This window comes from Panicum hallii, chromosome 3 (genome assembly GCF_002211085.1).
Source record: "Panicum hallii strain FIL2 chromosome 3, PHallii_v3.1, whole genome shotgun sequence".
Taxonomy (NCBI): domain Eukaryota; kingdom Viridiplantae; phylum Streptophyta; class Magnoliopsida; order Poales; family Poaceae; genus Panicum; species Panicum hallii.
Window position 1 is genome coordinate 7,068,035 of NC_038044.1, and position 12,815 is coordinate 7,080,849.

Sequence of the window (12,815 nt, forward strand, 5' to 3'; positions counted from 1 at the left end):
TGCTTGTAGCTATGCCTATTATTTTTTATAAATAAGATTCAAATAGAGCGATACCACTATGGTTTCATTTTTAGAAAAATTTTGGTACTAGTTTCATATATTTTCAATTTAAAATGAATTAGTTTTGATATTTTAGATCTAACCAGATTTTTTAAAAAATATATAAAATCACCTTTGGAACCACTCATGAGCCAAACTTGTCCGGTTTTGATAGTTGAATGGCTTTCATTATCCGATTTTATAGTCGAAGGTTGAAAATCGAACTTTTATTATAATTCAAGAGTGTAAACTAAATTTTTCCCAATATTCTTTGTGCCCGCCAAGATATGCCTTGCCTTATCTATACGGTCGTTTTCCCCTGCCATTTTCTGTCCCATTTTTTAGAAAATGGAACTTAGTTTTTGATCTCTACGACCACACACCTCCATCTTTCGTCTTATAGGGAGTCTGTTACTACCTCTTACCGCTTCCACCAGCTCTGGGCCAGAAATTCACGGGAGAAGAATGTCAGCGTGTGTTCGGTGTTGTTCACACCTTGCCTACTGTAGGTGGCAAAAAGAAAAGGTGTGGAAAATTAAATCGTATGGCCTCTATAAAAATCTCAATTATATAATCCATTTACAACACTACCACATAGGACTATACGGTATAGATAACGTACAAAACCGATGTGTGTACAGACTTAGATGTGTATGCATGCATGTATGTACAGATGGTCGTCGTCCATAAGCTTTGATTCCAAAATGTCATTGCCGGCTGTCATGCAGTCTTTGTAAAAGCGCATGCAATGCCGTCTCACGTGCTCCGGCCGCCGCGGCCGTGGCGCTCGGCTCAGTGCCGCCGCTACCGTTATTACCATCTCCGTTGCCGCCGGCACCACTCCGGGGAGCTGCTTCACCCCCTCCACCAATGATCGTCGACAGGGCGGCCGCCAGCGCTGTAGTGAAGTTGGGGTCGCTGGTGATCGCGGCAGTCATGGTCTCCAGCGCCGACCGGTTCCTGGCGTCCATCATCCCCAACGACACCGTCGTCGGCTGTGGCGGCACCGCCGCCGCCGGCCTGTGCGCAGCAGGGAAGCCGCCGTACATCGGGAACGGCATCGCGGGGAGGGCCGGCGGGCGGTGCGGGAGCAGGCCCGCGGCCGGCGCCGGCGGCGGGTGCGTGAGGTCGAGGGTGATGGTCGGGAACGGGGCGGAGGCGGAGAGCGTGGCGCCCATGGCGGCGGACGCGTAGGGGTACGACTGGAAGAGCGGCGCCGGCGCCGCGACGTGGTGGCCCGCGAAGAGCGCGCCGGCGTCTCGGCTGGCGGCCGGGCCCGAGAGGAGCATGGCGGCCGCGGCCGAGGTGGTCTTGGCCATCGCGGCGGCCGCTGGCGGCAGCTGGTGGTTGTGGGTGCCCTCGTACGTGGTGATCAGCACCGCCTTGTCCTCCGCGCACCGTTGCACCTGCACACACGTGTGTCGATTAGTCACTCTTCTTGCATGTTCTCTAGCTGCATACTTGCATGCACACCAGCCAAACAAGTTGAGAGTTTGGGCCATTTTTTTAGAAGCAGCGTCCTGCAGGTGAGATGTCACGATCAGTGCTGTTTGACCGTGGAAGAAAGTGCAAACGTGTTCAGGGAGGTCACTCACCGATCATGGTGAGTTACTAGTATCTCCATTTGCATTTGTTAATTGGGGACAGGTCACAGGTTAGACAAAGAGGAAGGGACAAATGACCCGTAGTGATTTGGCTAGCTAGGTTCAAATCGATAGCGTATGCGAGTGTGCAGCCTGCACCGCTCCTGCGAACGTTCACACTTGCATGTCATCTTAGGATATGTCGTCAGAGTCGCAAAGATGTATTCAGATGTCCTTTTGTAGCTGGTCTCTTGGGCGTGTTTTCAAATGGCATGTTTGAATATCCAAAGATTGAAATGTGCTTGGTCGGAAGAAAGTACGTGCATGTGTCTGAATTCTACAATTAAGCACGCAGCATATGGGCCATGCATGGCATATAATAATGGGAATACACCATGCCATCATTTTCTTATTTAGCTAAGTCGTGTATGCTGCTTGATACCTGGTACTCTAGTTCGTTGTCACCCCTTTAATTCAAATCAAGTAAACCAGCAGCCTCAATTTGTTTGGCATCTCCTTGACCGAAATATGTCCTTCTTGATGGACCAGTCATTAAACATATATATATATATTATAAGATTATATCAATCTGGGTTTAAGCTAAGGCCAGGTTTCAGGTTAACCATGGGCCTACCCAGCTACCCTCTTGTCTTATGATGTGGTTTCTTATATGACATGATCGATTTTCCATTTTCCTAAGCCCAATTTATATAGCTATATATAATTGTAAGGGTAATGTTTTTTTAACAGTTTAAACACACATATTGCAACCATCATGCATGGAGATAATATTGCAAACCTGCTTCCTGACGGGGCATCCTGTGGCCATTGTGCATCGGTAGTAAGCTCTGGGGCATGGGTTACCCTTGGCCATCTTCTGCCCATACTTCCTCCATTGGCATCCATCACTGATCTACATGTACACACACGCACCGATTCCCAACGAGATTGATGAGAAAAGGATGGCCTACTAAGAATTTCATCACAAACTCTCAACAAAGTAGTAGACCTGCTGGCATCATACCATTGGGGCCTCGGATCGCGCGCGCACCGACACCCTAACCCTCCGCAGCGGCGCCTCCGCCCGCTCGGCGTTCTCATCGCGCTCAGGCGTCCCCGACCCATCCTGCTGCGCCGACGACCTCCCATTGTTCTGATGCTCCGCTTCGCCGGCGCTGCCGCTGCCACCATCGGAGTCCCCCCTGTCGCCACCGTCATGCGCCGCCGCAGCTCGCATCGCCGGAGCCATGCGGGGGTCCACGAACTGCAGTCCCGCCGGCACCGTCGCCGCCGGTAGCATCGAGTTCGCCGCGCCGCTGGCCTGCATCCATCCATCGCAGTTGAAGGCGTTGCTTGTCATGATCATTGGCAGTACGTACGTAGCAGTCAAATTGAACTGTGCGGGAGATGCATGGTGGTAAGTCGATCGACACGAACACGCTAACAACCATTAGTAAGTGTGGCTTTGCTCTCAAGCTTAGTTCCTGTTGGCACGGCCAAAGGTGCTTGCGATGGCGAGATCTACATGGTAGCCCCGTGCTACTACTGTATATAGCGCGTAAACATGGATCGAGACACCTCTCTCCAAATCATTAATGGGCGACAAAGATTTGACTACCGACCTAATCAGGTGTTGAAACTTTGTTTATGGGGTTCAATGCACAATAGTTGAGCTCAAGTAAGCTCAACTAGTACCACAAGTGGTCTTGCATATTTCAGTAACGTATAATACCTAGTAGTGGTGTCACAGAAATGAGGTGCCATCTGAAGTTCTGAACCACTTTGGCTATGCAACCTTTGACACTATAAATTAGAGAGAAATACAGTAGCTACACATTTGATTTGGGTAACGCTGGTAATGTGTGAATGCAAGATTTGTTACCCCTGCATATTTCTGCAGCTTTCACTGATCCAACCCCCCTACACAATTTCTCGGTTAGCCGCATAAAGTTGGTTGGGCATTGAACAAGAACTAAAATTTGAGAAATCAGATGGATCTAAAGAAAATGGGAATCGAACGGGTAGGGTGTCAATTCATTGGATGCACACAGATTATGGCAGGTGATCATCAGCTCCGCTCTGCATATATATATATACGCGCGGGATTATAGGAGCAGATTTTGTGTGAAACGGATAAAGTACCCAGTCACCCTTGCTGGCTGCTGCTTTTTCACGAGATATTTTAGGGAAAAGATATTCAAGGGATCTTAATATTTTTCTGGTAGCATGGAAGTACAACGTTGACTAGCTAGGTTCCAATTGCGACGCAAAGCCATTTCTTTTGGACTTTGAACACGAACTAAGCCACGAAAGTACAGGTGGAAGTTAGTCAAGGAGACGACATGAACGGCGAAGCTGATGATGATGATGAGATGGTAACAAGATGCAAGGATCGGACTTGGTAAGTTCAGTTTACCTGCTGCTGCTGCTGGGCTTGGATGAGCTGATGGTACAGAGCGCTGTAGCTGCGGGTGAGGTCGTCCAGCATCCGCCGGAGCCGCCGGTTCTCCTCGCCGGCCTGCCGGAGCTCCCCCTCCACCGTCGCCGCCTACGTACAAGGCAGCATGTGTAAAGGATCAACATCCGTGAAGCAATAGAACGCTTTATATGATCAATATAACTCTGATGCGTGGAAGGACAAGAGAGAAGCCGCGCCTACCTCTTTCTGATCACTCGCTGCCCCGGCAGCCGTACCCTCGCCGCCGTTGACCGGCGTCGCCGCCGCCGTGGTCAGCAGGTCAAGCGCCGTCTGCACGGACCCAAAGGACACGCGAACCGGCTCAAAAAATCAAGTTCATACACATGTATCGATCTAATGGCCGTCTTAATTGCGCACGCAAGCATCAATCTCAAGCTCATCTGGATCGAAGACTTACGTTGACCGTGGTATTACCGCGTCCTGGTGCTCCTGATGCCTCTCGGTTCCAATCCTCACCGTCGCCATCGTCATCGTCGTCGGTCCTGCGGCGAGCACCGCCGGTGGAGAAGAAGTCGACCTCCTTGATCTCGCTCCTCCCGCTGCCGCCGTGGCCAAAGTTGGCCCGGTTGCTATGCTCCGCCAAGATCATGCTCTCCTTCTCTTCCTCTTTCTCCTCCTCCTCCTTGTGCTGCTCTTGCTTTGGCACCAGGTCCATGGATGGATTGGAGGTTTCAAGCCAGAGAATGGAGAGGACGAGAAGGCTATATACAACTTTGTGACTTGTGGCCGTACTAGCTAGCTACAAGCTAGGGGGGGAGGGGGGGGGGCGAGAGAGAGAGAGAGAGATGTCCAACTGTGCAAGCTACAGAAGAAGCACGAAACGTGAAACGGAAAGACTTGGACTTTGGACTTGAGAATGGAGACGGGACGGCAGGAGGAGGTTGGACCAATGGGATGGGGTTGGAACTGGTGGGCCACCCCATGCGTCAGCGTGATAGGTGGCTGAGGCGGGAGGCCACGCAGTCCACGTGTCGCTGCGCGTGGGCCGGGTCAATGGGGTCAATGGCTGCTGCGTTTTGCGAGTCTGGGAGTGGCGGAGAGGAGGCCACGACCCATGCATCTCTGTCTGTCAACAGTTTCAACTTACTGGCTGGGTTTTTTACAGCCTTTTATTCCTTTTATACGGGCAAATGGAATAGGTTTCTTCTGAAAACTAATTACTCTCTCCGTTTTAAAATGTAGATCGTTTTAACAAATCTAGATACATATCTTTTAATATGCACTTAAATAAATATTGTGTCTAAAATTAAAATAGAGGGAGTAAATCTTAACAACTCGACCATGGCGTGGATTCAATGCAAACCTCGTGGGGTGCGGTCTTCAAAAAGCCATTCGTCGAGGGTAAAGCAGATATGGTTTTACACACTAATTCTTAAATAAAGTATTTTCAAGATTTTAGTATGAAAGCTCATACAAGAGCAGGGAGTTTAAGGAGCAGGGAGTTTAAGGTTGTGTCATCACAAATTCACTATATATACACATTACTTAATTTGGAGGGAAGAAAATCAAGACTAACTATATATAGCTACCACTACTAATTTCTCAAGTCGAGTCCTCCAACTAGTTTTGTTGTAGGCCATCAAGGTAAATGGCTCTATGTCCATGTGCTTGTAAACAAATCCAAACACAATCATTGATTTTGTAAGAAGACTACTTGTACGCAGTTCCACATGTATACTTGCAAGACAAAATAGAGGTGGATCGGACTTATATAGTCACACACACATATTTTTCAGCCATCATTACTTTTATACATTATCTAGCCGTAGCAAATTTGTGGAGAATTGAGAAAGAAACACGAGGAAGATCGAGATAGCCGGCCATTGGGGTTAGCTTGATTAACTATCTGGTCAATGGCCGCCATCAGCTAGTTGACAATGCGCATAATCAAAGGGGAAGGACCTTTTCAACTTAGACTTAACATGCAAAAATATTCTGCTGAAGTTGGCCTGTTCCTACAAGCCACCTAGATGCTGTCCTGGTCGATTACCATGAGAATGCCTGGGATTAACGAATGAGCGGTAGCCTGTACATTCTCCACCCTCGCACGTTGACAATTTAGCCGTCGACGTTACTTGTCTGCTAGCTATTACAATATTGGTTATTTCCATTTCCATATCCTACGGAGTTCAAACCAATCCCTGTACATGATGGATACTCAAGGAATGCTTTTATATATATATATATATATATATATATATATATATATATATATATATATTACTCCCTCCGTTTCAAAATTTAGATTGTTTTGAATTTTTTAAATTCGTAAATTTTGCTATGCATCTAGACATATATTATATCTACATACATAGCAGATATAGTGAATCTAAAAATCCCAAAATGACCTGCATTTTAGAACGGAGGGAGTACATGCAAAATATGTGAGTTTTCAAAATAGTTTAAAACTTTATGCAAATTTCATGTTGTATATATAAAAGCTAAGATAATCACGATGGCTTGGGTACATGTTGTAAGGGAACATCGAGCTTGATGGTCTTATTTCGGCTAATTGGTCAACCCCAATTGTTCTTCCAAGTTCATGCACTATATTAATTCTAACAGAACCAATTCCACCTTGATGATTCCGCTTCTCCTCTTTCCTGACCGTACATGATGTCGGCAAAAGGTGATTTCCTTGGGTTTGATCAGTTGTCAGGGAAAACCCAATTTTTCCAATTGGTTGTGCCAAGCTATCAGGCAAACTAATTCAATTTATCTATATCAGCCATAAACCTCTAGAGAAAAGGTTATATATCCTAGCGGTTGACTGCCGAAGATATTTCCTGGATAATAACCTAGTTTCCTTGACGTGGCTGCCTGGAAAAGACGTCAAGAAATTTTCCATTAGCGATGTATTTACTTGCTTGTCTTCCATCTGAAAACTTTCCTGGGCAGCTTTGCTAACTTTTGTGGCAGATTTTGACCCTCACAGAAAAAATATGTTCCCTGGTGTAGTGCTTAAATGGAGAGGGATTTCATAGACAAACTTTCTAGATCCACCATGCACCCTAGGGGTGGACCCAGGGTCCGGCGACATGGGTGCCTCCCGGAGCTCCGGCGCCATAAGTGCCCATGACCTCTTCTATTAGAGATAGGGAAATGCATGCATTAGACTTTGTCCAGGCTTTGTTGGATTCCTGGACCCGCATATACGAGGAACATCATGGTAGTTATTCCATAGAAAGAAAATATTTCCTCCTCATTTGTTTTGTAAGGAGAGATAACTAAGATCGATCACACACTTCATATGTGGCCCGGTGTTCGTTGGAAGCTAACAACTGAAAGAAAAAAATATATGGAAAGGCGATCACGGATCACCTGCGGCCAAGGCTGTCTTATGCTTAAGAATTTGCGCTATAAAAGTTGACATAAAGTGCACGACACGAGCGACCGAGACCACTAAGTTCCAGACTTTCATGTCACGTGATGCACGAATGTAATGCATCCAATGAATCGAAATTAAGTTGGCAAAAGTGTGGTGCAAAATTGTCTGTGGTGATACGATCCGGGTCATGAAAATATTGAGAAGCAAAGATTCATCATTGTACATAAATGAAGAAGACTTGTTCGGCAAACTCCAGCCAGCATTATTTTCTAGCTGGTGTAGAAAGGGTCTCGAATTAGGTAAAGGTGGTGAAGAAATTCGAGTATGGGTCGATCTGCGCACAATTGTCTTTCTCCAATATCAAGGATTCAAGCCCTAGCCTCTAACAAGTCAAGTGTGTTCGTTGTGCAAGCAAGACTACATGTCTGTATATGCAGGCTAGTTGTTTATTTATAGTCCCGGCCCAAAAGGAATTCCGGAGATGTATGATCGATGGAGAACCATACAACGGCATGAGACACGGAAAGGATCGACCGAGGTCGCCGCGCGGTCGCAAACGACGACGGAATTGAGGTCAACAACAAGAAGCAACCATAGATGCTGCCAGGGAAGAAAGGGAAGGGCAGAAAGGGGAGGGCCCTAAAGTTGAAAGCAACAAGAGGGCCGGGCGGGCCGGGAGAAAAAGGTGATGGCCATATGCATGAGCACGACATGTTGACATGCACGTACGTGGAGAGAGAGTGAGAGAGAGAGAGAGAGAGAGAGAGAGAGAGAGAGAGAGAGAGAGCAAAATGTCTACCAAAGGTAGGTGGCTTCATTCAGCCGGTAAAAGATAGCGGCGCCCTGGCTTGCACTCTGGATCGGCGGAGCCTGGACTGGGCTGGTACTTGCAAGTAGTAGATGTGGATGCAAGAGGTAATATGATCTCGATCCAGTGAAAAAGCCAAGGGAGAGAGACTTGTGACGACCTAATTAAGCTAGCTACGCACGGTCGTCAGTCTCTGCGCGTATGATCTCTCGGACTTTTTGATGAGAGGGAAAATAAGCTTAACTCTTAAGCGAGAGGGACATATAGGCAGGCCCCATAACACATAATATCAACGGCGTGATGGTTTAATTGAAGGATCAGTACGTGATGACTCGATGCTCAGCTAGATAGATAGGTCCTTCTCAAAAATAAAAAATAAAATAGATAGACAGGTGGTATCTTATGTTTTCATCTAAGTTTCAAGTTGGGAGAGCGACTAGCTATGCTCTGGGCTACTACAGATTTGGTCGATCTTCACCGCTGGTTCGCTATGATTCGATGGTGATGAGACATCACCGTCGGTTCCAAAGTTGGTGGCTGTAGTGACCGTTGGAACCGGCGGTGATAGTGTCGCCGGTCATCACCGCCGGTTCCAGCCACCAATCGGCGGTGATGAGGCCCGTCACCACCGGTTGGTGTTACGAACAGACGATGACAAGCCCCTTCTTCCTCCCATCACTTTTCTTCCCCAACCTGACGGCCACACCTCCTCTTCCCCATTGTTGCGGCCTTTTTTGCTGAAATTCACTTGAAACTTCACCATTCTTGATGTATGGACTCCACAAACTTGTTCTAAGATTAGTAACCATCCATCCATTGAATTTCTACCCATTTTCTTTGGATTAATTTTGCATTTTATGATGAATTGATCATAGAGAGCTTTTTTTCATTTTAGGACTATTTCACACCAAAACTCATCATGGGGGCTCCTCTTTTTTGGTGTTTGAGTGCACCAACTTGTGCTAGGTAAGTGGCTAGCAATCCATTGGATTCATATCGTTTATCATAGGATTAATCATGCATTTTGTGATGAAGTGATCATGAAGAGTCTCTTTTTCTTCATTTTAGGACAATTTCTCATCAAAAGTCATCATGGAGGCTTATTAAATTTTGAGGGTTAGACTTCGCATACTTGATTTAAGCTACGGAACTAGCTATTTATGGTTTGATTGATGTCAAAATTGTGATGATCGGGTTGTAAAGGATCTTTCTTAATTAATTTAGAGGGCAATTCTTAATTGCGATGATCGGGATGTAAAGGCTTTTCGTTAATGTAGAGGGCATTCCTTACTTGTGATGATCGAGATGTAAAGGCTCTTTGTTAATTTAGAGAGAATTTCTTAAATAATCGGGATATTTTTATATTTCTTAAAGTATGATATTTCTTATGAAACTTGACAAATCGAAAATCTATATGTAGAGATAATATTTTATTAAATTTAAATTCTTATGCGTTTTTTTGTACATATAGATGAATCGAGGATGGATGTACGGTACGAAGGCTGGAAATTTGGATTTTGTCGACGGCGTTGACTAGTTTATGCAGACCGCCAAGGCGTACAAGAACCTACAAGATGATGGCTACATGTAGGTTGAATTCGAGCACTTGTATCATTTCATGAGCTTGTGGACTATGTAAGTATCCTTACTAGTGCTCATCTGGCGTATTTTATCACGCATTAGCGTGTTTAACTTTTCATCATTCTTTCTAGAATGGAGTCACACAAATGCAGACAAAGTGCGATTAGCAACACATAGTTCTTGGACCCTAACGTTGTACATGAGAAGACAGTCCACTTGCCAAAAAACTATTGACTACTTGTACAATGCTTTGCTTGCCATGCACGATAAAACATCCATACTTCTTTCATACAATTGCTTGTAAGTGCGTTTTTTACTTCCATACCAAAGTTACACTCACCATGTTTATTATTAATTTGCTTTGTTGTGCCTTATATGCAGCTACCATCATGTCCTACTCGATATCTGCCTAGATACTAGCCAAATCTTTGTTTCAGACTCACGAAAGAAGCCATTGTCAGCAATCCAGCCCGTCATTGATGCCCTCAACAAGTAAGTAAAGCAATTAATTCTATTGAATATTTGAATGTTATGTATCTTATTCATGCAATTTCTTGTTCATAATTTTGCACATAGGACCTTCACAAGGTTCCATAAGAAAAGCAAAAATCATAGACTTTTTAGGGAGACTTCACTGTACATGAGGTTCAATATATCCACAGGCAGCCTTCGGGCAACGATCACTGCAGGTTCTATGTAATGCATTACATGCACTGCTACACCAGTGATCACTTCGGCAACCAATAGGTTCATATGAAATGGTTTTATATTAAGATATGTATGTTCTTGTGTCTTGAATTACCTAACTTGTCTAGTATCTTATTATTGTGTCTTATATTTTTACGAAACTATAAGTTGCATACTTCTGAATTGCTCTTATCCGAGCTAGTAGCACTTTAAGAGCAACTAGCCGGATGGCTCGTGGACTACGATGTGAAGCCAGGAGCTGAACACAACATGCTCTAGGTATAATGCATAGATCGTATTGATCGTTTCTATCAAACATTGTAATATATTTGGTGTATGGACTTGTGTATGGACTCTTTGTTTTAATCTCGATGTATGGACTCTTTGTTTTAATCTTGATATATGGACTCTTCCATTTAATCTCGATGTATGAGCTCTTTGGTTGAATTCTGCTGCTATAATTATTTATACTGTAAAAATGGTGCAATATTATTATATGAATACTTTTTAACGGAAAAAGATCTTCACCGCCGGTTCAAACGGTTGGTGATGAGTCGCACTCATCACCAACGGTTTGTGAACCGGCGACTGGCGGTGATGGCCCCGTCCAACAGTGTCGACTTAAATCCAACGCCCCCCCCCTCCCCCCAAACTGGCGGTGATAGCCTTTTTGAACCGGCGGTGATGGGTTACGCTGGAGTAGTGTTCCTCAGATTTTATCGACAAATATAAGGAACTGTGGGTATATTAGGACAAAAAAAACTCGTTCCTTAAAAAGCACCTCCTTTGAGCCAGATCTCAAATTTTAATGGCTGGGTTATCCCTTGATTTCAGCCAATTAGCTGGTTTAGACATGATTAATATGGGGCACAAGTGCTTCTGCTATCCTCATTAAATTGTCATAAAAAATTATTCTCTCTTACAGCATCTCGATTCAACAGTCTCCCTTTTCCCTATTAAATTGTCAATATTAGAAAAAGATATATACTCCAGCAGTTCCCTAATACATCTCTCTTTCTTCAATAATTATTGGTTTGTCCTAATATTTCACCCAATTCCCCTTAGATAAAGGGATCCCTCTCTTCTAATATATTCTAATATATTAGTTGTATTGAAATAGAATTATTGGAAACTATAAAATTATCTCCCCCAATAATTCATGAAGATGTTTACTAAGATACTGCTGGAGATGCTTTTACGTCTCATGATAGAGGAAATATGATGCATCCTCACTGCCTCACTGGCTAGTAGCACATTTATTTGATTGTGATTGTGATCGCACGTAAGTGAGAGAAGAGGAGAAAGAGGCCATAAGCTCAAATCCAAATCAAGCTTACGGACCCTCAACTACTCTCCACGATATCAGAATTTCTAGCTAAAACACAAGCAAGGCCTAAACTATCTAGGACATACATGCATACCTATTTAAGACCTACATACGCACAGGTTAGTTCAGCGAAGAAGCTAAGCTGACGAGAGAAGGCTAGGCGACCACTCCATCCCGTATACTTGCTTCAACGCAGAACCGTACACGATTCCCTAACATTCTCCCTTGGAAAACCTATTATCTCGTTAACAAAGTCTACTCTGTATTTTGGCCGTACACTAACTGGCAAATGCCGACTAGATGACGGCGGATCGAATAACTAATATTCTCCCGACGAAGAAGACTGAGGAAGAACATGCTGGCCGACCTTGACAGCATGTATGAGAAAGAACATGTATGATGACCAGGTCCGATCCTCCATGCAGAGTCATGCGCGGATAGATCAGGTCGACGACGACGGCGACGATGGAGGCTTCGTCTTCGTCTTCGTCGCCGTCGTCGACCGTATACATCCAGAACCGCCGGGGATATTTCCAGTAGTCCGGTCCAGCGCAGTCATCGCCGTCACCCTCGACCCCGGACTACTGGCAGAATCAGTTCTGCACTCCAATGCAAGCTGGGAACGCGACGCCGTGACTGACTGACTCAGTGCTCGCGACGGGGGCTGGAAAACATGGCGTTTGTCCCGGCATGGCGGCGATGGGTCAGGAATTCATGATGCGGATGGATTTGGAAGAGGCGCCGGGAGCTGGAGTGCAAGTGGTTTGGAGGGGTCATCAATCATCATCACTCATCCAAGCACAGCTGAAAATGGGCCACCTTGGAACTTACTTTGCTCTTTACTGCTTCTTGGTCCACTCCTCTGCTACGGCCCATCCGCTACTAAGCTGAGTAGCAGAGCAGGACAAGCTACTTCTTCCATCCATCGTTAATCAGAGCAATATTACAGGCACACAAAAGAGAAAGATCATTATGAACTTATT

The 12,815-nt window shown here is 45.2% G+C and overlaps 1 protein-coding gene across 2 annotated transcripts; it reads right to left on the reverse strand.

Annotated features, from left to right (window-relative positions):
* Positions 1-567: 567 nt before the first annotated feature.
* Positions 568-4,874, reverse strand: LOC112887761 (WRKY transcription factor 6-like). Of its 2 annotated transcripts, none has more exons than XM_025954023.1 (6): positions 4,499-4,874; positions 4,282-4,371; positions 4,039-4,170; positions 2,647-3,018; positions 2,422-2,535; positions 568-1,445 (listed from the first exon to the last, which is right to left on the reverse strand). In XM_025954023.1, exons 1-6 carry the CDS (start codon positions 4,754-4,756, stop codon positions 747-749), a joined length of 1,665 nt encoding a protein of 554 aa, XP_025809808.1. In that variant the 5' UTR covers positions 4,757-4,874; the 3' UTR covers positions 568-746. The 2 variants fall into 2 exon arrangements, with proteins under 2 accessions (XP_025809808.1, XP_025809809.1); XM_025954024.1 differs by having other exon boundaries at positions 2,647-2,943; positions 4,499-4,873.
* Positions 4,875-12,815: the final 7,941 nt, after the last annotated feature.

Bases quoted from the DNA above. Each gene is read 5' to 3' on its own strand.
- LOC112887761 (XM_025954023.1), bottom strand. From the start codon at position 4,756: ATGGACCTGGTGCCAAAGCAAGAGCAGCACAAGGAGGAGGAGGAGAAA. The intron at 4,171-4,281 runs GTAGGCGCGGCT...CCTTGTACGTAG, and splicing joins CAGCGAGTGATCAGAAAGAG to GCGGCGACGGTGGAGGGGGA. The intron at 3,019-4,038 runs GTAAACTGAACT...TCTCCCGCACAG, and splicing joins AAGCCCAGCAGCAGCAGCAG to TTCAATTTGACTGCTACGTA.